Consider the following 24,882-nt stretch of genomic DNA (forward strand, 5'->3'; position numbering starts at 1 on the left):
CCCTGTCTACTGCTATAAAAAGGCTTTCTTCTGAGGCTCGCGTGTCCTTTACTTTCATAACTTGGTGACGACTAGGATAGTGATAGGAACGTTGCCCAGTTCCTGCAGAACATTACCTACTTTTATTCACCTAATAGGAGCTGGGGGAACTTTAGCCCTTACTTAAAGACAATAACATGTTTTTCATCTGGCTGCCTTCGTGCATGACAACATTACGTTTGTTGGAAAAGTTCAGAGCTGTCAGTGGCTAATGCCAGATACTCTACTTCTGACGTAGGTGCCTGGAGTAGGTCAGCATGGACTGTTCAGTTTGAGTCGTCTCTTGCAGAAGGTGCAGCGGGGAAGGTGAAGACTGACTATCAGCCCTAGTTTTCACGTTCATATAGCTACTGGAAAAAGCACGCAGTGACAAATCTCTAACAGGAGACTGACACCAAACTCATTTAACTTCTTGGCATAAGCAGACCAAACACTTTGGGGTGGACAGACAGAAGGCAGTGAAAGGAAATACACAAATAAGTAGGGAGCAGGGGGAGAGAGGAAGGGATGACAGGTAGAAAAGGAGTGAGCGTGTAATGGGATGTACAGACAACGGGTAGATGTTAAGAAAAATACAAAACTGTTCTTGATGACTGGAAAAATAGTGCCTTTGTGGTATAATTTAAAGTTTTTTTTTTTTTAATATAGATATTTTTTGTCAATTCAGTAAAGGACATCTAAAGAAGCTTTCTGCAGCAGGCCAGAAAGATAGGCCCACTTTTTTGTATCACTGTCAATACCAAAAGTGTTCATGAAATTGTAAAGGAGATTTTTTGAATTATTGGCATTAGAAAGAATGTTTGCATCCAATCTCTACAAATCTGGGAAAGGAATACACACTGCTTGTAGCACATTACACTAAATGAAAACATTGAATGAGTCCTGATGTTAAGCCAGACTCAAAACTGCAGAGAATGGGCAGCTGATGCTCCTTTTTACTTTCTAGTAATTCAGGGAGCGCTTGCTTTAACCCTGGACTAGCTTCCCGTATCTTCCAGAAACAACCCAGCACCTGTTGTTAGAGGACAGAAATATTGCAAAACAAAATCTCTTGCTGCTCTTCAGCAAACTCAGCCAAGAGCCTTAATTAGTGACTGAACCCTCAGCCTCAAAACTCTCATGAGGGTAAATCCTAAATTAAGCTCCATTATTATGCCTGCATTAAACACACACGGTCATGTTTAAGTTGTACTGAGTGCCAGAGAAAGAGCTCTTTTTACAGATAAATCAACAGTGATCTGTGAGGAACAAGGCACATTTGTTTCCTGGTAGGTTCTTTGTGAAATGCAGAACCCAGTGTAACTTAAAACTTTTTTCTCAGCTGGAGTTATTCATCAAAACTATTTTGTTCTTTTCCAGTAAACAACCTACAGTACGTTAATTTGCTGGAGAACATGGGAAGATCCAAGCAGTTTTCATACAACATGAGACCGACCACTGCTGCAAAATCAAAAAGTACAAGACTGAAGCACTAAGGGAAACGGGACATCGGAATTCAAGGAACACATCCTGGTATAAATGTATTTTTTCCATAATGTGCAAGTCATCTACATCTTAAACTTGAACACATTTTCAATTTTGTATTATATCAGCATTACATGCCAAGCAGACTGCTAAGGAGTTGGACTTTATTTTGTGTACAAATTAGTTTTTAAATGCAACTTAATTTATTTACTGACAGGATGAAATCTGAACTGCATTTGGAAACAGAAAAGTGCTGAACCTAGCATTGCAGGGCAGTTGCAGTGGTTCGCAAACATTTCCATTGTCAAAAGTGGGAATTTTGAATGCGTTAATTAAATGAAGTTTCAACAGAGTGAAACTGTACTGGAGATGTAACAGTTCTAAAAGACTGCTGTTCCATTTCACCTCAAATTTATTAAACGTATTTCAAAACCTAACCAGGAAAGGAAGTACAGACCTCATGCTCCACTCTCAGCTAGCTATGGCTTTGGAAGGACAAGTAGAAATGTTGACAAAAAAATCACTCAGTAAATAAAGCTCTTTCCAAAGCCTACGGAAACTGCTAGGTATGTTTTCTACTTTTGAGATACTCCCCAATTATTTATTTGTTAATAACTGTATTTTTATATATGCATAAAATGAGTTTCTACAGAAAGCAAGAAAGGACAGGGGCCTGCTCTAGACAAAAACTTGTCTTTATATAAGCTTTGGAGCTGCCACTGTACAGTATTTACTTTGCACAAAGCCTTTAAAATACGAATTCACCAAAAATAAGTTATTCTGATTTCAAAATATATGTATTTCTATTTTTTTTCTAGTTGGTGTTACATAATTCTAATTATTTTAATTGATGTGATGCTTAAAAAGAATAGCTGACTGGAGTCAATAAAAGTCTCTGTTTCTCTACAAGAACTTAAGCTTCAAGAGGATTCCTTAACTGACCCTTCACTGTGGTCTTTCACAAAAAGAAATTCCAGTAAAGTTATGTTTACTTGCTTGAAATGAAAGCTCTTAGAAGCAAGAGTGCAATTCTTTGTAAAATTTTTATTGTTTCACTTACAAAAACATTGACAAGCTTTGTTCCAACATCTTCCATTCAAAACTAAATAGAAGTAAATGCTTTACAATAAATGCAGTTCCACCTCTTTAATATACCGTGTTTATAGGGCCAGGTCCCTGGGGGTGAGAGGCAAGGTAGATGTTGAAACAGTAATGGAGGTCTGTTAGCCATTGCTCTTGGACTTCACCACTCTTCAGTGTCTAGAAAGAAGGGCGAAAAGGGAAAAAAAAAAAAAAGTAAAACTCAGTTTCACCAGCAGTATTAGTAAAGCTTCACTTTGTTTCTACAGTTAACCAGGTGCTCTGTTGAAGATACAAGGTAGCCTTGTTCACCCCCATGCAGTGACATTTTTCATTTCACTTACACATTTAAACACCATATGCCTGTTAATGCTGAAATTATGGAGTGTTATTATTTGGTACGTTAAGTCAGTGGTACATTATGAAGCGTGTGAATTATATCAGATGCGTTTCCTTACTCTTTAATTACAGCAGTTTGCTTACTTTCCAATTCTGCCATTTGTAGTCAATCAAAATGCAAATGAGCATGGTTGTGAGCTCAGTACCCAAGCCTACAGAAGAGCTGCTACCAACAGACCAACCCAGACCACAGTCCAGTAATTCATCCTCCTTACCACTCTTAAGTGGTTAAAAAAACAAAACAAAAATCTCAACAAAACCCACAACCCAGCCAAAGTCAAACATTACAAAAACTGGCTGAGGCCTTTTCAACACCAAAGGAAGCCAAGGATCTCATTTTTTGTCAGAGAACCTGCATGATACACTCACGTCTGTTCTTGCCACCGCGAGGTTAAATTTTTGGTGATAGATCTTTACAAAGTTACTACTGGATGGATACCTGCAGCTTACTTACTCAGCCTGTGGGCAATACAAACTGTCTGTGCTCAAAACTAGTAAGAGCTTTGTAAAGAGGCAGCTTCAGATCTGGTTCCTGAGAGGAAAAGCAATTGTAATAATCTCAAAAGCACTAAAAGGTGGAAGTGTAAATAGAAGGCTGCTGGATTTTGCAGTAGTTGTGAATTAAAAAAACATCTACCACGTTTCTCTCTAGACACTTGCATACTCGAGAGAGAGTTTCCTCCGCATGTATTTAAGGGAGTTTGTCTGATTTAATTACATCTTTGTACACAGACATACCCCTGCTCCAATAAAACAGAAAGAACTAGCTCCTTATTTTGGGACAGCTCTCCAGCAACCAGGCTGTGCAGGTCACCCACTTCCAGTGCCTTTTGTTACCAAGCCAGCCGCTGCCCAGACCCCCTGGGCTGAATCAAGCGAAACATCAGAACTGCCTGCCCTGGGCAGTGAGTACAGGAGCTCAGACAAGTAGCAGCCTGCAACACAGCCTGCAGTACCGAGACAAACAAAATGGAAGCTTGTGTTTTACCAAGTGCAGGGTTTGCACTAATTTGTGAACATAAACATGAAGTCTACCTTTGTGGTGTCTGGGAGACGAGACGAGGTTTCTTACCATAATGTCCTTGATAATCTGTTGCACCAGAAATTCATTCGTCATCATGTGGCTCCTGAGCTGACCATGCTGCATTAGCAAGCGAAGCAACTGAGCAACCACAGGCAGCTCTTCCCGACAGATCCTGCTCACTTGGAGGCTTTGCAGCATCACCCTTAGTAATCGTGGCAGGAGCACTAATGCAGAAATACACGATCCCCACAGCATATCCCTGAGAGGAAAAGAGGACAAAAATTGAAATGATTAAGGAAGATTATTTCAAATACACTTCTGAGACCTAGGCCTTGTATTTCTACAAGGAAACGTACCTCTGTGTTGAAGCCACTTGGCATGGTTACACTCGCAATTAGAGCTGAAGCAGAAAATTTGTACTGACAAATGCTATAATTGAAAATATTCTAAGATTATGGACAATACTGGGGAAAAAAAAATTAAGGTCCTGCCCTGGAGCTACAAGTGTTGCTGAAGCTCCTACACAGTGTAACTTCTGCTTGATGCAGCAGGGAAGATTTTTTTTTATTTCGTTTGTAATTAAAATACAACTCAATCTTTAAGAGTCACACCCTCCGCCCCCCCCCCCAAACAAAAGCAATGCAATCAGTTTTTTCTACTATTTAAGTCATTAAATACAGTAAATGAAGGAGGAGTCTGGTTTTAAAAACACGTCTTAAAGTCAACTCTGACCAACTTTCTTGTATGTGGAATGGTTATAGGAAAAATTCTAAAGTTTAAACTGTTTAAAGACATTTCTGCTATACAGGTAAATAAACTTACTGAAATCTGGTGTCTGTGGCTTTTTTTTTTTTCCCTTTTAAAATCAAATGGATTTGCAGTCTATAGAATGACTCCTGAGAAGTTTTGTTAAAGCTGAATCATCAAGTCAAGTATAAGCTTATAAAGACAATCCTTTGCGTGTTGCTTTTCAATGCATTTAATGAAACTAAAGGGTAAAGCTGAAGATTAAGGTATAAATATTTACCTTTCTGCAGCTAGGATTGTTCTGACATCTAACTAGAACAACTGTAAGTAAAAGCTTTAGACAAAACCTTCTTAAGTTATTGTTTTAAATAATTCCAGCTAAGTTTGCAGATTTTTTTTCTTAAATCACAGTACTATTTGGTAGTAAGCAAGAGGGGTTGTCCTTTCATTTGACATCTCTAAATACTTGTTATATTTAGGTTATAAAAGCAGAGGCAATTAACACAGTTCGAAAAGCAACATTACCTTTTCTGTACATGTTCTGCATCCTCTTTGTCTAAAGTTAGCAGGAAGTACAGAAGACTGTAACAACAGGAGGCTAAGAACTTGTGTAGATTTTCACTTAGGATGCAAGCTTGATCCAAGAGCTTATTTATGGCACACAGAACAGACCCAGCTGTGCTATCAGGTATTACAACCAATCCAACCTGTATTAAAACAAAAATCCTCGAGTTCATCACTTTATACATGAGTTTTTCTGTTAAACATCTAGTGCCAAATGTTTCTGTTCTTTCATATTATAACAAACATTACTTTGTTTCTATTCGAGTTAATACATACTAGTACGTTTTTTAAATTCCTGTTTTCCTTAGAAATTGATACCCAGAGCAAAAGAAGGTTAAAAAACATTTGAGCCTCAGCAGTCACCCCTGGTTAAAGACGGCCTACCATACCACTTTGATTGGTCAGTGACACTGAGAGGTGGACTTGAGCCTTTCTCGTTCCCCAAACTGAAAATCCTCCACCCAGAAGTCCGAACAGAGTCGCTTACTTTGCTACAAAAGACTAGGCAAAACTTTGAAGCACCCACTGCTTCTCCAAATTCCTGCAACACACAGGCTTTTCAAAACTGAACTGGTTTTTCTGTGTATAACGTTGCAAGTTACAAAGAGGACAAAATCTAGAATCAAATTTGAGAGCCCAGGTGTAGGTTATGCTCTGAGCAACCAGTACGGAAATAGACTATTATTCGTGTAAAAGTTCTAATGAATTTCTCCAGCTTTTAAACTTTCAACTCTCCAACTTTCAAATAAAAATCAGTACAAACAGGCAGCTAACAGCGACTGTAACCACATCAGAAAACCAGTGTCTCCGTGCCATCCCCTGAAATAGACACATCGCTCATCTCAAATGTATTCAAAGAGAAAATGCTTTAAGCCTTTCTCTGAAGGACGGTGCAGACAAAAAGAAGCTTTTGGACAAAACAGGTCTTTCCTTTTAAGCATATATCATGGGACAGAGCATCCCTTCTCTGTCCTGAAACAGCAGCGAGCAGTCACTGAGGCAGAAGGGCATTCAGATTTACTCTCCAGACAGAAAAGCTACTGGGGGCCACCAGGGCTCGTCTCCTTAGAAATCCAACGTGCTGGACAGGAATGGGAGCATTGTGATCGGAGTTAAATTAAAGCTAACGAAACACCGTGGGCCCACAGCTGGGGTGATGCTCTGCTGCTGTTAAAATGAAAGTATTAGCTTGAGTTTGAATTTTATAGGCATAGTAAAACATATTTTTTAAAAATACACACATTGCTAATGGGGCATCGTTTACCTCCATAAGAAATTAATTAAAGGAGTTTTAAAGCAGCCTAATTTGCTCACCAGCACGTACACAGTTTTAAGCAGAGACAGTTGGTTCACTCAACAGGGTCATCTGTTTCTTTTAAGGAATTTTTGCTGTTGTTTTTAAAGATCAATAAGGAAGTAACAAGCTACATAAATACGGAATATATTCCACTGGAATGCTTACTCATGTGGGGTAAGCTATAAAGAACAATGAAGAGTTCATGCTTTTGAATACTTCCAGTATAAATACAATAATGCACTTGGTGTATTTCAAAGCCAAGAGCACAGATCATTGTCCCAAGCTGACCTTGCGCTAGCCGGCTGCAGAAGTAAGAGAAGGATGGCGTTCACGTGTGACAAAAGATAGACTGCAGCTACCACCAAGATTACCAAATAACAGCTCGCCAAATTAATAATGGTTATCTTGACCAACCACAAACGAGAACTTACAGTGAGCTAGACAAATGTCTACGTATGTAGAAGCATCTTAAAAAACAAATTGCCCGATCTCTTAACACTGCTGAGGAAACATGCCTATCAGCGAGTCTGGAAGATGTCGTGCACCCAGGCGTTTCAACCTACACAAATCCAGTAGATGAGACAGCGCAATAGGTTTCCAGGTAGGACACTGCCTATACAGTGCCTTCCTTCCCTGCTAGGTGACCCAGCTGTTACCACCCAGTTAGAGATCCTGGGCAGCAGTATCATCAGCCACAAAAATCCGCTATTGCAAATGCAAATGTCATTTAGCCCTCGAGGGACAGTGCATTAGGGTGCACAAGCTGATTTAGAAGCTGTGATTTAAGTCAGCCCCCAAAATCCAGAAAATAGCGACAGATAAGCCAGCTCCTATGGAAGCTCTGGACCGGTCAATTTTTCAGTAGGCTGTGGATATTTGTCAGATCACATTATTAGGGAGTGCAGTGACAGGACAAGGGATAATGGTTCTAAACTTGAGGGAAAAAAAAAAGAAAAAAAATAGAACAAGAAACCTTTCATTTATGGCTATCCTGGCTTGAAAACAAGTTGAAGTACTCAGAAGTCAAAAATAAAATACCTAAGTTTAGATATTAAAAATTACCTATTATTTTAAAACTCCACTGATCTTGTTGAAAATTTTTTCAAATACTAAAATTATACACAGATTATGTAAAATATGGAAGAAATGTATTTAAGGGTTATTGAGACTAGCACAAGATCTATCACAAGGAAATTAACGCAGAAAACAAAGTATTACTTACCAGATATTTACAGATGCCAGTCTGGAGAATGTCAAAACACTGACTTTGCGAAGGTATGGTGGACAAGCTGTGACAAATCATCTGTTTTAATGAAACAAAAAGTTGTATGTAAGTACTTAAACACGCAACCAGCAACCATTCACTGCACAGCTACACTCTTCGCTGACAAACCTAAGCACAAAGTACCTATGAGGACACAGCAGCTTTGTCTCTAAAAGTATTGATTTTTGGCAGTGTTTAAGATTAACGTTGTCAACATAAGTTGTTCAGTGGTTAAAGAGAGGATGACCTCCACCATTAATTTTGTCGGTAGTCGCTTTTTTCCTTTAACCTATGTGATAGAAGTAGAAGGCCAGAAGTACTCAATTTGCCTACAATGCCTCACTAAGCCTACACTGCCTTTCCTCTGAGCTAAAGAAATTCAGAAAACAACTCCTAAATAGTATTAACAAGCAAGAAATAGCAAAAAGGCAATAAAATAGGACAGGAAAGAAATCTAAAGGAAGAAAGCAGCGAAGATCCATTTGCTACTGCTTTCCCTCTGTATCACTAAAAACGTTATATTCATAGTTGATACAAAATGTAGTACCACAAAGGGGAAATCTTGTTTTAAATAACTGCCAAAAACTTTCTGGTGCTTATATTATCGAGCACAAGCAAACTATTAGCTGTCCAGAAGCACAACAGAGAGAGGTTAAGAAAAAGGTCTTCAAAGGTCTACAACGACAGCAAATCCTATCAGTTCACAGCAACTCCTAGCAAAACAACTCAGTGCAAGCCTATAATGTGGACTACTGTCTTATTTCTTTTCTTATCCTTACTGTTTTTCACTAAAAACAAAAACTCACCAAGTTGAAGACGACCCCATGAAATGCCATAAAGCCCCCGTATAGGACAAAGGGAGCTCTACTAGATCTGCTGGTACCTTGCACTGCAGTCCTTGGCAGACCGCTTTGTCTGTCCTCTCCTCTCTGCTTCTAGCCCTGCTAGAGCTGGCCAAATTCAGGAGATTGTTAACATGCCTGCTCGATAGAACAAGGGCTAAAAGGTTGTCAGAACATCGCTAATGGTGATCAGGATTACACAGATCATTGTGCAAGTATTTTATTTCACTGCTAGGAGCATTTACAAGACAGTTTTGTAGATACTCTTGCACTGAACACCCTTAGAATTGGCGCTATATGTATATTTTAAAATTAAATATTATTAAACCTGCTGCATCCTAGGTATGGTACTGTTTCTGCACACTGGCATTTGAAAGTGATAAAATATGAAGCACGCTGGAGTATTCCCAAGAAGCACGCTGAAGACTTTTGCATTTCAGCAGTGTCAAGGAATGCAATAAAGCTGAGACAGGAGGTTACCACTGGGGATTGTCAAGGGCAAACGCTGATGCCAGCGTGCCCTAGTATTTGAATGAGTAACACTTGCACAAAAGGTAAAACTACGCTGATGAAACACGGTCGCTGACAGCTTGAGGCTGAGAAACTCTGCCAAGACAGGAGGACTGGACTAACCTATAGAAGAGATTGCATGGGTCTGATGAGTAACAGACGGGGAAATTCAGTGAAACAAAAGTGGAAAGTCATGCCCACGGAGACTAATAAAACTTCTGTATGCAACCAGGAATTTTAACAACTGGAAGTTAGGAGAAAACTGTGCATAACTGATTAGGAGGTGACTGTGATACAACCACAGGCAAAAAGCTTTTAGGATGGAAAACCAGAGACAATGGCAATAGAAGTGGTCAGTGCTACCAAACAGAAATTTAGCACTGCTCTTTAAGACCCTACTTATTAGGCCATTTCTGAAGTACCCTGCAACATCAGGGTCATACCTCGTTGAGAAAGGTGAACTCAAACTGAACAGTGGTACTCATGGTTGGCTGGGATACAGGCAGGATGGAAATTAGGAAGGACAACAGTGAAAGACTTCCAGGAGGAAGTGCAGGAGACTTTTGTTGCTCGAGAGCTCGGCAAGTTTACCAGAGGAGTACGCTATATGCTCGTGATTACGTGACACCAGACAGGAAGTTCGGGAGATCCCTTTTAACTCAATACATAGCCACGAGGTCAACAAACTGAAGACCTAGGAGGCAAATTCAACTGGCCCACCCAGCAAACCACAGTTTATTATTAACAAAACCATTATTAATCATTCCCCCTTAAGACCATGCCCCTGGAATAGCCTTGCTGGTCCCTGAAGGTTCTCCCTTAAACAAGAAGTTGCATTTCATGAGGTAAAATTTGCTGACACGGATTTTTCCAGAATTGGCAAGGAAAACCGGCATCACAGCATTGAACATCAGCTTCTTACAAGGGTTGTGGCAAAGTGCAGAGTATTTGGCAAGTGGGTTTTTCAACCTTTTAAATCTTTCTGACTCTCAAAATAGCACAAGCATTCCCTACACCCAAGCTTTATTTTCATACAATTAAGTGGGAGTGGTGATCCTTTTCAATTCTATAAATTAAATCCTGCTCGAAATGGCTTTCATAACAAATGTATGTTATAAAAAGTGAAACTGAAACGTTATTAGACATGGAAATGAAAAGCAAAGAAAACTTAATTATCACATGAAAATTAGTATTTTTCCTGACAATTTATTTTCCTTAGGCAAGGGTTTGCATGATGTTTAATTTCCATAATAAAATGTCACAGCTGATTCATTATTTTACATTTGATTAGCATTTATCACATTTTTGGCACATTCATACATTGGTTTTGGACTAAAGCCAGGGCAATTTTGTTTCAGAGTATTACTGAGGTGAATGGACAGGGAATGAGCATTTTTTGATCACTGGGGGGGAAAGGGAGGGATGCCTTTTTGAGACAAGCATTTTACGACAGGTTTGGTTTCATTTGTTGTTTTTTTTTTGTTTGTTTGTTTTTGATTGTGTCTGAATGCCCACTTAATTTGCTCAAGTCAAAGCCAAAGAAAAGCATGCTCTGAAATGCGGGGATTAACAGTTATTATGCAAAAAATACCACAGGCTTTGTCGTTCATCGGCGGCTTCTCGAGCCGAGCCTTATCCGTCAGACAAGCCCAGCCACCCATCGCACCAACGGGCCCTACAACCACAACAGCGGGTTCCCTACTACAGCTTCGGGCAATCGCCACTACAGGGGCCTCCCTGCTTGCTGTACTGAAGACGTATCCCAACAGCAGCCAGCTAAAATGGAGGGAGGTAGGCAGGAAAGGTGGGCTGGGGGTGCTCTCTGCTCTTTGGGGATCCTAAAGCCATGGAGTAGACTTGCAATTTTGGGAGGAAGGCACCTGCCAAGGCATGCTTGGCCCACTGACAGAAAAAGCCTTCAGGAAGCTGGCTTTGCTCAGCCCCCTTGTCCCTACGCTGTGTATCAGGTCTCAGAAGATGGGTCAAGTCGCTTGCTAGTTTAGTCATCTTCAGGTGGATGAGTTTTTACAACGCATTTTTGCTGCTGACAGCCAACCTAACTGACCCCTAATCCGATCTGAAACAGGCTTTTTGTGGCTCTAACGTACAGAGGAATCCATCAGTTTAATATTGCTCATCTGTTTGATGCTCTCAACTCCAAAAGACAGACACAGGAGGAAGCCCAATCTCAATCTGAGCCCTCATGGCAAAAGCAAAAAGGGTAACAGATGAACCAACAGCAAGGCTTTGTTCATGTGTTTAATTGTTCCCACTCCCTAACTCACTCCGTGTTTCCCATAACGTGATAGATTCTGGGCTCAAAAAGCCTCAAGGGAAATATTTTATCAGCAACTGCCCAGTGAAAAATCTGCATATTATTTCAAGTTTAATCATGCTGCCAAGTATTCCCTTTTTCAAAGAAAAATACTGACTTTCCACTGAAGATACGCACAAGTATGAGCACGGACAGGATCCAAGCAGGCAGGAAAAATAATGAATCAAGTGTTTTAGCTAGCCGCTCTGCGGAGCCTGACCAGAGCCCCTCTAGACCCCAGAGCAGTGATTTTTTTCTAAAAGAAAGTTGGCAAACACCAGACACTATATCCTAATGTGAACTTTAAAATGCATTTTTCAACTCAAGTCGACATCCACCTCAAAGAGCGGTAACTAAAATATAACAGGCTGTTCTGCAGTCAATTCCCAAGCCCTCGTGAAATGACTGTTTCAAGCGAGACCCTACCCCGTGTAACATGTTACCGCGGAGCGTGGAAAACGAGAAGTTTTCAGGTGATGGGGCAGGCAATGAAGCTTGTTGTCTGAAGCTTGGCCAGCTTCTCCCGGAGCTCCCTAGCTTATCAGACAGTGTACTCCCTTGACGGGTGCTGCTTCTCTTTCTGAAATAAATTGATTTGACAGGGCAATATTAACAGTGCCCTGAGTTGTTGAGAAAGCTGCGTACACCAAGAGATCTTTGTTCACCTGCCTTGGCTAAGCTCACAGGGGCGGATGTGAAAGGTATTCCTGATTCAGTGACTCAAAGCAACACAGAAAACCCACACGATCACAACAACAAAACAAACCCAGAAAATAAAACCTAGGTTAAAAAAAAGAAATGCAGTCTGCAGGAGAACATTACATAGTTGTGCAACAGGGGAAAAAACACCATGTCTAGCTTTACTCTCAGGGTAACAGAAGAGGAAGACAAAAGAACTACAAATGATGAAGAACATATATTATGTTCTACATCTTTATACTGTACATATTTCCAAAGATTAGATGGATTATGAAGCATGGTTAATGTCCAATTACTGGCTTGGAAACATGAACTGCAGCGCACAAACCCAGCTTGCATCTGTTGAACTGCAGTAACTGCCTACATGCAGGTTCCTAGGCTGTGGCATGCAGTCTGATGTTAAACCTATATTAAAAGTCTACTAAACCAAGTGAAGTTATCTTTATTTCCCATGGGACACAAAAGGCTAGGTGACAATCGCCACTGCTCACCTGCTGTACAACAGCCTGGTCACGTGTCACAATCTGGGTCTGGTAAGATTTGCTACGAGGAGGCAAAGAGCTATTAGCTGCAGTCCTGCTCTAATGCAAAATGACAGATTTCTTTACTATTTATTTCTTTTATGACAAAAACAGGATTTATATTCAACAGCTAATGTGCTGTCTAGAAATAGATGAAGCCATACCTGAAAAACAGCAAAGGTCTGGTTCACGTGTTTGCCCCCTCTCCAAGCAAAAGAGCTTGAAAACACTGAAAACCATACACCTGGGAAGCTAGCTTGGCTCACAAAGCCTGTTTTTTTGAGCAAATTTAGTTTAGGTATCACAAAACAGGATGTGAATTTATAGCATAATGCACAGTAACTATGGAGACATTAATTCACGTTAGCAACACGCGGTAACGTATCAGCTGCCAGTGATAAAATGGCCCAAGACATGCTGGAGATACAAGATACAGGTACAGTGAAGCTCTGGCCCTAAATACTGTTATTTGAAGTTTTATATCTTAAGAAAATTATGAAAGACATCTTTAAAAAAGAGCTATTGGGAGGGATTCCATTTATTTATATTTCTCTGTTTTGTTTCTTAGGAGCTTGCATTACTTTTCAAAAAAAAAGCATTTTTATTTCTAAATATTAAACTTGGATACGATGCATCTTTACAAAACAGTAATGGGCTTATACAGAATCTCCCCACCTCAAAGAGGGTAAAAATCAGTGTCTTTCTAGTTCAGACTATTTAGACTCAGTTGTTTTTTTCTCCCCAGTGAAACTCTGATCTTGGTATCTCAATAAAGACCACAAGCTGAAATCTTACAGGTATTTCAACTCAAAATTTACGTCTTAAAATTACAGTAATTTCTGAAGTGTTGACCTCTGCTTAAAGCTAAGATACAGCATCATAACTCCACCTCTTACTTCTAAAGATCGACATCCTCACAAGACTTTAATTCATATGCATTGACCTGCTGTCTGTGCTTTGTCTTAATTTTCCATAGCGTGTCAGCGCAGAGACAGCCTGCACAACTACTTCATTTTAAAACTTTTCCACTTTTGACACACTTTAGCATATTACATTACATACGTCCCAATATTTTTGAACTCCAGTCTTCTCTTAATAGCTGAGTTTACTAATGATTGCTCTGAAACATTTTGCTATTTTATTCCTTCAAGTCAGCTATGCGCTGAATATAATCCCAGAACCCAGACTTCAAGCAGACCTTCAGAATGACGGTTTGCTTTCCCCCCCAAGCATTCAAATGTCACAAACATCAAATATTGTAACAGCAGAAATTATCATGTATACGCTGTTACCTTGTTAATCTGTTCCTTTCTGTTGGCACTATTTCATTTGATTCTGATAGAGCAATTCAATTACAGGGGAGTGAACAATATTACCGACAGACACTATAGGCACAGTTAAAATGAACCAAGTCTGAAGCCCTTCGGGCTGCAACAATTTATTCTGGAGCCCCAGCTATTTTAGCTGCAGGGATATGATTGTAAATAATTGGCTTTAATAAGGCAGAAGTCATTTTAAGTATAAGTTGCTCCAGAAGATGAACCAAGGTTTCCACATTTACATTTCAGCTCTTTCCGACAAAATATGAAGATTAACCTTTACAGCTACACCAAATGGCATTTAAAGGGACGCTTTTCTTAAGGATTGCTCCTCAAGTGAAAATCGCCATTACCTAAAAGCCTCCACAAAGTAAGGAACGTGGCTTTGGATTTGCAGTATTACCAATTACTGCTCTCTAGACAAAACGTACAACCAGCAAGCACCTCAGAAGGGTTTTGTTACAAGCCCCTTAGAAGCATTAACTCCTACTGGAAGTGCATTTGTTTTGTCCTTTCACCAGTTCTGCTTATCCGCTGCACTTGGTAGCGTGTGGTCATGTCACAGCACACTCAAACTGCCATCTGAAAATGCTTCAAGTCACTCTTTTCCTTTACACCTGGTTATAAACTGCTCTGTGCTTATCCACAGCCTCTTCTCCTCCAGCTGCTCATTTCCATAAGACTTACAGGAAACTACCACCTGAGGCTTTATCCTTTTAGCAGAGCACCAAACACTAGCCAACGGTATAGACAGAACTAGTGGTGGAAGGAAAAGAGTAGGATGGATGGCTAACAGATTCTTCATCTTACCACTGATCACCAAATTCTCATTTATTCATAGGAAACCAGGCTGTCAAACCCGAACTCCACCAGCTCTTTATTTCCATCCACAATAAAATAGATTTCCTTTAAGAGAAAACCCTGAATTGTAACTACACAACATCAAAACTCTTTTAGAGAGACAACTCTCAACATAAATAGAGGCCAGGACGCTGCCTGCTCTGCAGCTAATGAAAGGCTGGTTTCACTTACTAGATGTTTTTCAAAACTACTACAAATATTTTGCTTAATAATACAGCACCACCATAAACTTGCTTATCCAGCAAGTGAAAAAGATTCAATATTCAGAGTCTGTGCCTCTGCTCAATTCCACCAAAAGCTACGCCAGAAGCGTGACTAATTAAAGCTGAGTTTATTATTTCCTGTAGCACTTTATCTAAATGAAAGAATTTTCTGCAGCAGCTAAAAAAATTAATCTGAAATTGTATCAGTGAATGGGGGACAGCACTTCAGATAGCTCGTGAGAGTAAAAAAGCCTTCCTCTTACTGAAAAGCCGCTGCACACCACGGCATGCACCTGGCCGCAGCACAGGGGAAGACACCCAGTGCCTCAAGTAACTCCCCGCCTAGGCGAGGGAACAGTTACGGAGAGGCACCGTGTTACAGAGGCATTTCTCATTGGTATTTTTGCTTTCTGACCGAAAACTTGAATACTACTGGTTGTTGCATGTTTTTCTCCCAGCAAAAGTTTTCCATTGAACATAGAAATCTGGATGGAAAGTTGGCCAAGTTTCTAGCTGATTTAAAGAGATTTAGTGCCTCCAACGCTCCCACTACAGACGCATCTGCAAGTAGACGCAGAAATCATCTGACGATAAATTAACTGATATTTGAAAGACACCCACCTTTACAACAACGGCACCTACACCTTGAACTATATCCACTTTGAAGAAAGTGGTCTCCAAACCTACCTCCCTCACTCCTGGGAAAAAAAGAGCTCACCCATGCCTCAGCCCCAAACCCAATGCACTTCCCATCACATTTGCCTTTGGATCACATTGTCTTTCAAGAATTTCTAAAAAGATCTTCATAATTTCCTGGTAGTTTTCTTCTCCCCAAAGGTTGCAGCTCCGTTTTTTTGGGGGGGAGAAGAGCAGTTTATTCCATACCTGGTAGAAACTATTTGCTCTATAGAAAGTATTCCTGTGCAACATCTGGCAAATTTTGAGGAGCTGAAAGTTTTTTTCTAAGCCAGGATTTATTTAATTTTAAATGGTCCAGCCCCCAAATCCTTAAGTTCTTCTGGACTAAAGTTCCAAGAATATTTTGTTTGCAAATTGAACACAAGTAGAATACAGCTCGATATGTTTGAAGCAGGAGAAGAGTGCTCAATAAGGAAAAACACAAGGAAAAGAGACCCCCCATAAAATTTACTGAACAGAAAAGTGCATTGTTTGCTTATGGTCAGCCACCAGGACCCCAAGGTCCTCCTCTGGATCGCTGCTTTCCAGCTGGTCAGCCTCCATCACTTACTGGTACATGGGGTAATTCCTCCCCAGGCGCAGGAATCTGCGATTCCCTTTACTGACCGTCATGAGGTTCTTCTCTGTCCAGTTCTCCGGCCTGCCCAGGTCCCTCAGACTGGCAGACAACTGTCTGATCTATCACGCAATCTTTCCAGTTTTGTGCCACCTTGCAAACTTGCTGAGGGTGCACTCAGCCTTACTGTCCAGGTCACTAATGAAGAGGTTAGAAAGTGCTGGCCCCTGGGGTATACCACTAGAGTTTTACTTCCAGCTGGACTTTGTGCAGTTGTAACAACTGTAAGAATCTACAAAATGCCACAGATCCAGGTCCCATTGCTCCTTGTACACAGATTTTTGTTCCTATTTTCTCTCCCGACTTAGTCCCCAGAAAAGACTTGTGGCAGACCCATAAACGCATCGGTACTGCAATGCTCCACATGGTGTCCGAATCCTCTTTCATGACTAATCACAGCTCTTTGTTTAATACTTGCGATCCACTTCCGAGAACCTGAGAGAACAACTTGTATATTTCCCAAGAAAAGGTACTCAACAAAAGCAAGTTTCTGCACGATGACTCTTCTTGCTGGCACCAAAGCACTGAAAAGATTGTGCTAGGACAAGCCTATCGAATTTGCAAGCAGGAACCAAGGACACAAACAAGCTATCTATAACCCAACTACTTCACTGTCCCCGAGTGAAAATATCCCTGTTGTGTGGTCTCTCAACCAGTTTTGATACATTCGTGGAAGAAGCAAAAAGGGGAAAGAAAGAGGACGCAAGGGGTGGCATTTTCAAAAAGAGATAGATATAAAATCCTTCAGATGTAGGATTACGCTAACTCTTTGCGAAAGATTTGCAAGTGATCCCTCTGGTGAGTTCACAGAGGAACAATCTTATGTTCTGTACAGAACAGGGAGAGAAAACACTCAGGTCTTCCAATACTGGAGAAAAGCATTTTGTTGAAAAAACACATCATTACTGCCCAGAAGAAAGAGAACAAAAAAAAAAAAGAGAAGGAAAGTTCAGCTGCTCCTCAGCTGAAACTAACTGAAGACAGGATATCTAAGGATGTGTGTCAATCATGGTACCAAGTAATAAGTTTACTTAAAATAATTTCCTGTAGATAACAGCACACATGCAATATATGCTTTGGACTATCATTAGTTTCAGAAGATCATCACTTAAACTTTACAAGTTCAGAGAAAAAAACTCTATGCTGCTTTCTTGAACAAAAAATACCAACATATATCATACAGGTGTTATATTCTTCCTTTCTGTATTCATGACAAAATTCATAAATACCATAAAATTGGCATGTCATTAAAATATGTCACAGCTTGAAGTGGTTTCTACAGGCTAAGCAATAAAGAGTTGGGCCATAACGAAGACCAATATTCATCTGTTCTGTATAAAGTCTGGTGGCTCAGATCCCTTCAGAACCAACAATAAAATTAAGCTTTTAGTTTTCAGTACTTACGACCTTACAAACAGATACCAAATTCACAATGAAGTTTCTAATCCAGTAAACTTTGACTGAAGTTTAATCAAAGTTTAAGCATCAGAAGTTATTCTAAACCACCAATGCCAATATTACGCTAAAGTAAAAATCTCATTTAATGCAGTTGTTTTATAGTTAACTAAGGAATTTCTGAAAGAAAACTCTTCATTATTAACACTTTTACAAGTAGTTTATTTTTGAAAGCCAGAACGTTGGTCTTCATCTTACTAATGTTCAAGAATTTCCCACTGAGGCTTCTACCCATTTTTGTTCATGAGCACCATTCTCCATACCATGTCTGAATATTCAGCTTTAAAGCACCTTCCCTCAAAATATTATCTGATAGCTTTAAGAAGACATTAGCAGCTTGACAACTAGAATATTTTTCATTCTTTTTCAACTCATGACAATATTTTAGGCATCTGTGGAAAAGGGATAAAGAGCATTTTGAGTTTCAATGCTGTCATTTAGAATCAGTGTTGATGTATTACCTCTGTCACAGCCCAGTGGTGTAAAAACTGGTCCAGATCAGTTAGGTAAAGACGGACAGGTGAAAGCTGTGTTTGGCTAATGTGTGGTTTTCCTCTAATGCCCTGGAGACTAGTCAACTCCTCTCTCGAAAACCCTAGAGAAAAAGAAGCAGTACAACAGCATCACAAGTCAAGCCATGCACTATTCTACTTTAACACTGTCATTGACAGACAACTGTCTTTTAAATTATGTCCACATAACTGTGTATCGAAATACAAGTTCTGATTTCCAAAAGAAAATACCTATACTTTAACAACCAAGGGAATACCAATTTAAACTATAATGTGGTATATTACAGGACAGTACAAAGCCCACATTATATTTTCAACTTCTTATCTTTTTTTTTTTTTTTTTTTTAAAAAAAAGAAAAACTAGATATAATGCAAGACAATTCAATAGGTGTTCACAGTAACTCAGGAACTTCCTAATACAGCCTCAGAGGTTCAAAAAAAAATTCATTCAACTAATTATTTCTAGCCAGGTATTAGATGTTATGGTGAAACAGAATTACTGCTGCAAAGCAGTCACTTCATTTTTGCTTCCATTTTCTGCATCATCAGTACAGCTGCCTTCAATGCTTTATAAAGAAAAGGTAATTTTTGAATGCAGAGTGGCTGTTACAAATGATTCTCTTTACCACAGGGCAAGTCACTGGGAAACGTTTCCAAGTACCATTATGCCATTTTAACCACTGTAACTTCTCAAACTTGCATCACCACAGAACAGAATTATTTTTGTATCTGAGTAAGAATATAGCAGCAGAAGTCATTCTGTTCACATGACAACCATGGGCAGCTCACTTCAATGTAGTTTGATTACTTTATTCTGATGGAATGTTTTTAATGGCGCAAGTACATCCACAGGAAATCCAAAAGGCACTCGTTTGTATTGTTACAAACCAATAAAATGCGTTTAAATAAACGGAGAAAATTCTTATTCAAGCCATATGCTGAATATAGATTTTCCCCATTCTTTAAGCAGAAATCTGCTAGACATCAAGAAAAAGTACGCAAATATTCAGCCCAAATGGCAAGTGAAAGCAAAAAAAACAGGGTGTCAAAAATCAGATCAAGATAAAAAAGGATATACCACAACAAAAACAAGCAACAAGATTAGAACTACTCTCAGGAAGTAATTACTATACCATTTATTCCAAATTAAATCCAGCAATTGACTAACAAAACAAAATTTCATTTTGTTAATTCTAAATTATGACATTGACATGGATTACCTATAAGGGTTGAAAACAAGAAGCTGAAATAGTCCACATCATTCACCGAATTATCCTGCACTTGGCACTTCCAGCCTGCAAAGGATGATCTACACAAAACCAATAGTAGATAGGTTATTAAAAACCATATAATTGGGAATTCACAACCTCCTTGCATAATACAATCAATTAGCATGACTAAATTGTTAATTTTAGCATTCCTGTTTCTCACCGCTGTTGTCAGAGTAGCATTTTGAACAGCTTCAAAAACAGGACTTGGCTCTTTCAAGACAAGCAATATTGCATTTTGTGCCCCTACATGAGCTTAGGTTGTTATGTAGATTAAATTACTGAGGTAGCAATCTTTTATAAATACTGGTATAACCTTCATTACAGTGACAACAGCCAACACACAGCAAATTAAATTATTTTTATTTCCCTTATTTGGTAAAAGTCATTATATTACAAAGCTGGACTGTTTTTTTCATTATATCCACTAATTCTGATACAACTCTTTACAGGAACAATAGACACCATTTAAAAGCAGCTTCATTGTCTACTTCAGAGCAGCTAAAGCTATTAAACACAGAACTAAATTAAAAACTTGCTTTGCGATTTAGTGCATATAAAGGAGCAGTATACAAAGACAGCAGCAAACCCATTATTAAAGCCGCCTGACACTTCACTTTTTAGGGGCAATCCGTAAGAAGACTACTTTTGTTTCTCAAATTAAAAAGCATACATCCCTGTGGAAGCTCAGAGCAAACGAAGACACCGTCAAATGGAGGTGCCTTGCCTGTGCGTCAACAAAGAACCGTGAGAAGGCCAGGAGATGACAGCACATACCTCGCACACACTTTCCTCAAAATGCGTATTATTCAAGTTTTCTCATTTGCTGCTGCTGCTGGCGCTTCTACTGCAGGCTACCGACCTTTGATCCAAGAGATTGCTGCTCTACCTTCTTGCAATTTTGCTAAATTTCAGTGCTTTGGAATATAACTTCCCAAGCCAGCTATCTGCCTCGGTTCACTTTTTCCCCAACTCCTTTCTGCCAAGCATCCCAAGTGGTTTTGCCCAGGGGTAACAGAGCTCTCGAAAGCTTGCTTCCCAAGAAGTTTTCACAGCTCCGTGCTCTGGGAATAAAACCACCAAGAATACCACGTGGAGGTTGGTACCCTCTCATCTCAAAGACCACACTAGAACTGAAAAGCTGTCGCAGCAGCACATCGGGAACGATCAGAGGCACGGAACAGCATCCACCCTAGGACTGCCTACACTAGTGCTCTTCAGCCTGCAGACATCACAGAGAGGAAGTGATCGAGGTCTACAAAATCACCGGTGGCATGAAGACAGTGAATACAGACTGAGTGCTCACTCCTCCCATGAAGAGGGTAGGGGATTGCATGAGAAAGCTTGTCAGAATCACGTTTAAGATAATAAAAAAACACTTTTTTCCTTTAAACAGTTAGCGGATGTGTCAAACTCTTCACTAAAGCACCAGTGAATGCAAAACTTTTACACAAACTCCAGATAATGGACAGAAACTCACTGCAGGCTAAAAACCGCACAAACCACAACAAGATCAGGAAATCCCTGAAGATAAAAAATCATTCTGGGGGTTGAATTGAGTGCTAGAGCTCTGCTTACCCTGTTTTTGTTCTTTCCTACGCACCTTGCTCACAGCCTGTGCTGTGGACAGTGTACTGGGTATGCAGATCTGTTGTCTGTAACAGTGCCACTGCTTTTTCTCCTTACGTGAGCTTGCACGTGTGTAGGATCCGGAAGCTTACAGCTCAATGTCCAGAAATTTTCCAAACGCTTCACCAGTTTTGGTTTGACGCCTGTATGTGACTATTTTCACACTCACAAAACAGGACGGGTTTTAAGCACGCCATGGTAAGTGTCACCGATGTGTACGCAAGAGGAAGCGGAGAGAACTGCTGCTCTTCTGCCCTGGGAGCATGGGGGCAGTGCCTGATCCCAAACCCTGGCAGAGCTATTGAATGCTTTTAACACTCATCTCCAAGCAGAGCTACGCTGACACACGCACATACAAAAACAGAATCCTGAAATTCAATTACAGTTTACTTTTTTAAAAAGCCAAAGCTATTATACACATTAAAATAAGCCTCAATGTTACAAGAGCATTAAGGCTAAAAATATTCGAACACTCGATTTAGAAAGTGACAGAGAAAGTTGCCTACAATCTTCAGCTTCGCCTCTTTGTGCGTATGCTTTGGAGTATGATGTTGTGTGTCATTTTCTCTAAAAAAAATCTATTGTGTCATTTTCTCCAAAAAAAAAAATCTATAAAAAATCATGCCTCATTCAAATCACAGCTGAATGGATTTATCAGGATTATGCAACGAAGGATGCTCTGACCTGCTCCTGCCTTATTACCTATAACATGCACAGCATATGAGGCATGAGACAGAAAATAAGAAAGAAGGAGCTCACAAATTCAGGTGAACAAATAGGTTTTAGGGATTTTACTGGATTGTACAGTTATCTGTATTCTGAGATGCTATATAAGCGAAGGACCTCTTAAAATTGGAGGACGGAGTGAGGTGACACTTCTCAGAGTATCGTCACATTAGGTACTAAATGTCTTTTAGAAAAGAAAAACCTATTATTCATAGTAGAGGTTTCTCTCGTGCTTTTCTTCCTGCAAGTTATTGCCAAAACTGCAACAGTTCAGAAGTGAGTAGAAGACTGAAAAGAGTAACAGCTGTGGAGTAACACAGCTTCAAGTATCCTAAAGAGCAGCACGCAGACCCACCTGATCTCCAGTGCTCCACTTGTACTTAAAGAGAAATCGAAGTCAATCCTTTGCTTTCAAGACAGAAAAAGCTAAATATTCTGAAAAAACCAGCTCCTGTTTCACTGTGAATTCCTAAATTTAACAAGTACTTCCATGTTTCACGTTTTCCTTGCCTCTGTTCCTCATCTGTAAGGTATCACCTCCCCATCTCCTACTGCTGTGAAAAATACGGCACAAAACCCCACAGAATGGACATCCCTATTTTCCAAGTGAGGTATGGACATAAAATAAATAAAAAAATAGAGTCTTCTACTGCAGGACAGGGACAAAGGCAAAGCTAAGCATTATGAAAATACTCCTCCATAGTGAGCATGCTGCATTTAGCACACATTGGTGCACGGAAAAATAACCTGAGATCATGAAATCAAAGACAACCAGAATCTCACAAATACATCAATATCAAATTAAGACTTATACCCGTGCCTTTCTAGTATTTCAAGTGCAAGAATAGCACTACAGCATAGAGAAAGTTTATTTAAACTAAGAAGTCTAATCAGTTACCTTTGAATTACCCTTGGATTGATTCAATTACCTCTGAATCCAAGTGTCTATAGCGTAGTTAAAGCTACTCAATTGTGAGATTCATGCTAAAGCAAACCAGAAATAAGGTAAAGAACATAGAACAAAAGAAATTTAATTCTAGAACAGATGCTGACATACGAAAACCACAAATTTTTTCAAAGATCTTCGTTAAGTACATTAACGCTACTACCATGGATAATTAAGAACTACGTGAATGTTAAAATGTTTAAATGCTCATAAATTAAATGTTAGACAGTTAACAAAAACCTGATTTATAGATGGAAAAGAGGTGACAAGCTACCGCACCCTCCCTTTTTTGCATACATTTTTCCTGACAATGGGAGCCTGTTATCAAATTGCATGAATGAGACCTTTCCAGTCAGCTAGTCCAAACCTACATTAACTGTGATGAATTCCGTGCTGTAATTTCCATAAGGTTATCTGCTCTCCACGAGAACAGATCTACTGAGTTGTGGAAGTGCACCTTTAGGTAACCTGTTCCGTACACCAAACGGTATTAAAAGAAAAGCTGAATCCAATTAACTTAAAAATCACTGCTGTTCTTGCCATTAGTGTAGCCCGTATTTCTCAATGACAGCAGCAGTTCAAAGCACAACGTTTATCATTTCCTGCTAACTTTTAACTCCAGATAGACCTGGATGCCTTTGTCTGTGCTGTTATTTTCAGTCTGGGGCTATATCGCAGGGTTGCAAGGTAAAACAACATTCATTCTCATTCTGGAGAGCTATGTGCACATAAATAACGAAACACACTGGAAGGAACAAAACCACAAGAAAGTACCATACCAGAACTGTTGCACCTTTATGGAAGAAAAGTAGAAGACATTTTCCTCAACCTAAGCGTGCACGGCTGTAAAATCTGTCCTTTTTAAAAAGCCTTGTGCCAATATTTATCTCAGCTTTGGCATAGTTTATTTCTGTTTAGCTTTAATGAAAACTAATTTCAGTCACATTAAAACACAACTGCAGTAATGTATAAACTCAGGTTCTTGCATCAGCTTCATCAAACCAGTTGCATGTCACACTGTTAATGAGGATCAACACTCGGTTTTCAAACCGGTTTTGGAAGGGACAGGAAACCAAGACTGCTGCACAGATGTTGAAATTATAAAAACTTGAATATTTGAGTACTTCTCCAACTGTGTCCCCATCTCCCCATCATTCACACCAACTCAGTTCCAGGTACCATGGGTCTTGAACACAAACTACGAGAGCAAGTGAAGAGTTTTTCCTCTCCCTTTAATACACTACCATATGCGGACAATCTTTTGTGAGTGTGAGCTGTTTTTTTGTTGTTGTTTTTTTTTAAACTTCCATTATGTCTTTTCAAGGATCAAGTGTTTCCATTTGGAGATGTGGCAAAATACAACAAACATCTGCAAGGAATTAAGAGGGATTTGGAGAAAAATATGAATCCTATTTTAAGAAAATAACAATTTGAGCTATGCATTGTTAAAAGTAAGCTTGTCAGCTACTCATTTGCTCTAGGGCTGCAAAAGTTGTGTGAAGAAAAAAAAATTGCTTACACATTATAAGTGCCAGCCCGAATCAGAAGGAACATTCACTAATGAGCACAAGGCATTTACTGCCTGCTGCAATTTTAAGTGCAGCAGCGTAATTCTTCTCCCCTTGGTTAGGGGATATCAAACCACAAACAAGAACCTGGAGACAAATTTAGAGGGCTGTGTCCTTAAACACGAGCTTAGCATTCTCCTTCTCAAGCGTTACACTTCACCTAACAGGGAGCAAAGAAAAAGAAATTTGCTGAACAGATCTGGCTGAAAGAACGCGCTGTAACACACCCCGGGATCTGACTGCAGACAACTGCAGATCCTTCCTGATCCTGCAGCAAGCAAAACAGATCTGTCTTTTACCCTTTGGCCTCAGCGGC

General features: G+C 39.7%; 2 protein-coding genes across 15 annotated transcripts in view; one reads left to right on the forward strand and one right to left on the reverse strand.

Moving 5' to 3' along the window:
* INVS (inversin) overlaps window positions 1–2,388 on the forward strand; it is a 99,902-nt gene extending 97,514 nt beyond the window's left edge. For all 9 annotated transcript variants that reach the window (XM_083822735.1, XM_083822737.1, XM_083822738.1 and 6 more), the window contains one exon: window positions 1,399–2,388. In XM_083822735.1, coding sequence (XP_083678861.1) covers window positions 1,399–1,514 — 116 coding nt within the window. In that variant the 3' untranslated portion in view covers window positions 1,515–2,388. The remainder of the gene's footprint in view (window positions 1–1,398) is intronic.
* Window positions 2,389–2,527: 139 nt separating this feature from the next.
* Window positions 2,528–24,882, reverse strand: part of TEX10 (testis expressed 10) — a 52,997-nt gene continuing 30,642 nt past the window's right edge. For all 6 annotated transcript variants that reach the window (XM_083822749.1, XM_083822748.1, XM_083822746.1 and 3 more), the window contains 6 exons: window positions 19,650–19,738; window positions 18,379–18,512; window positions 7,837–7,917; window positions 5,279–5,460; window positions 4,055–4,265; window positions 2,528–2,763 (listed from right to left, as the gene is read on the reverse strand). In XM_083822749.1, coding sequence (XP_083678875.1) covers window positions 2,650–2,763; window positions 4,055–4,265; window positions 5,279–5,460; window positions 7,837–7,917; window positions 18,379–18,512; window positions 19,650–19,738 — 811 coding nt within the window. In that variant the 3' untranslated portion in view covers window positions 2,528–2,649. The remainder of the gene's footprint in view (window positions 2,764–4,054; window positions 4,266–5,278; window positions 5,461–7,836; window positions 7,918–18,378; window positions 18,513–19,649; window positions 19,739–24,882) is intronic.

Source organism: Anser anser, assembly GCF_964211835.1.
Source record: "Anser anser genome assembly, chromosome: 2".
Lineage (NCBI taxonomy): Eukaryota > Metazoa > Chordata > Aves > Anseriformes > Anatidae > Anser > Anser anser.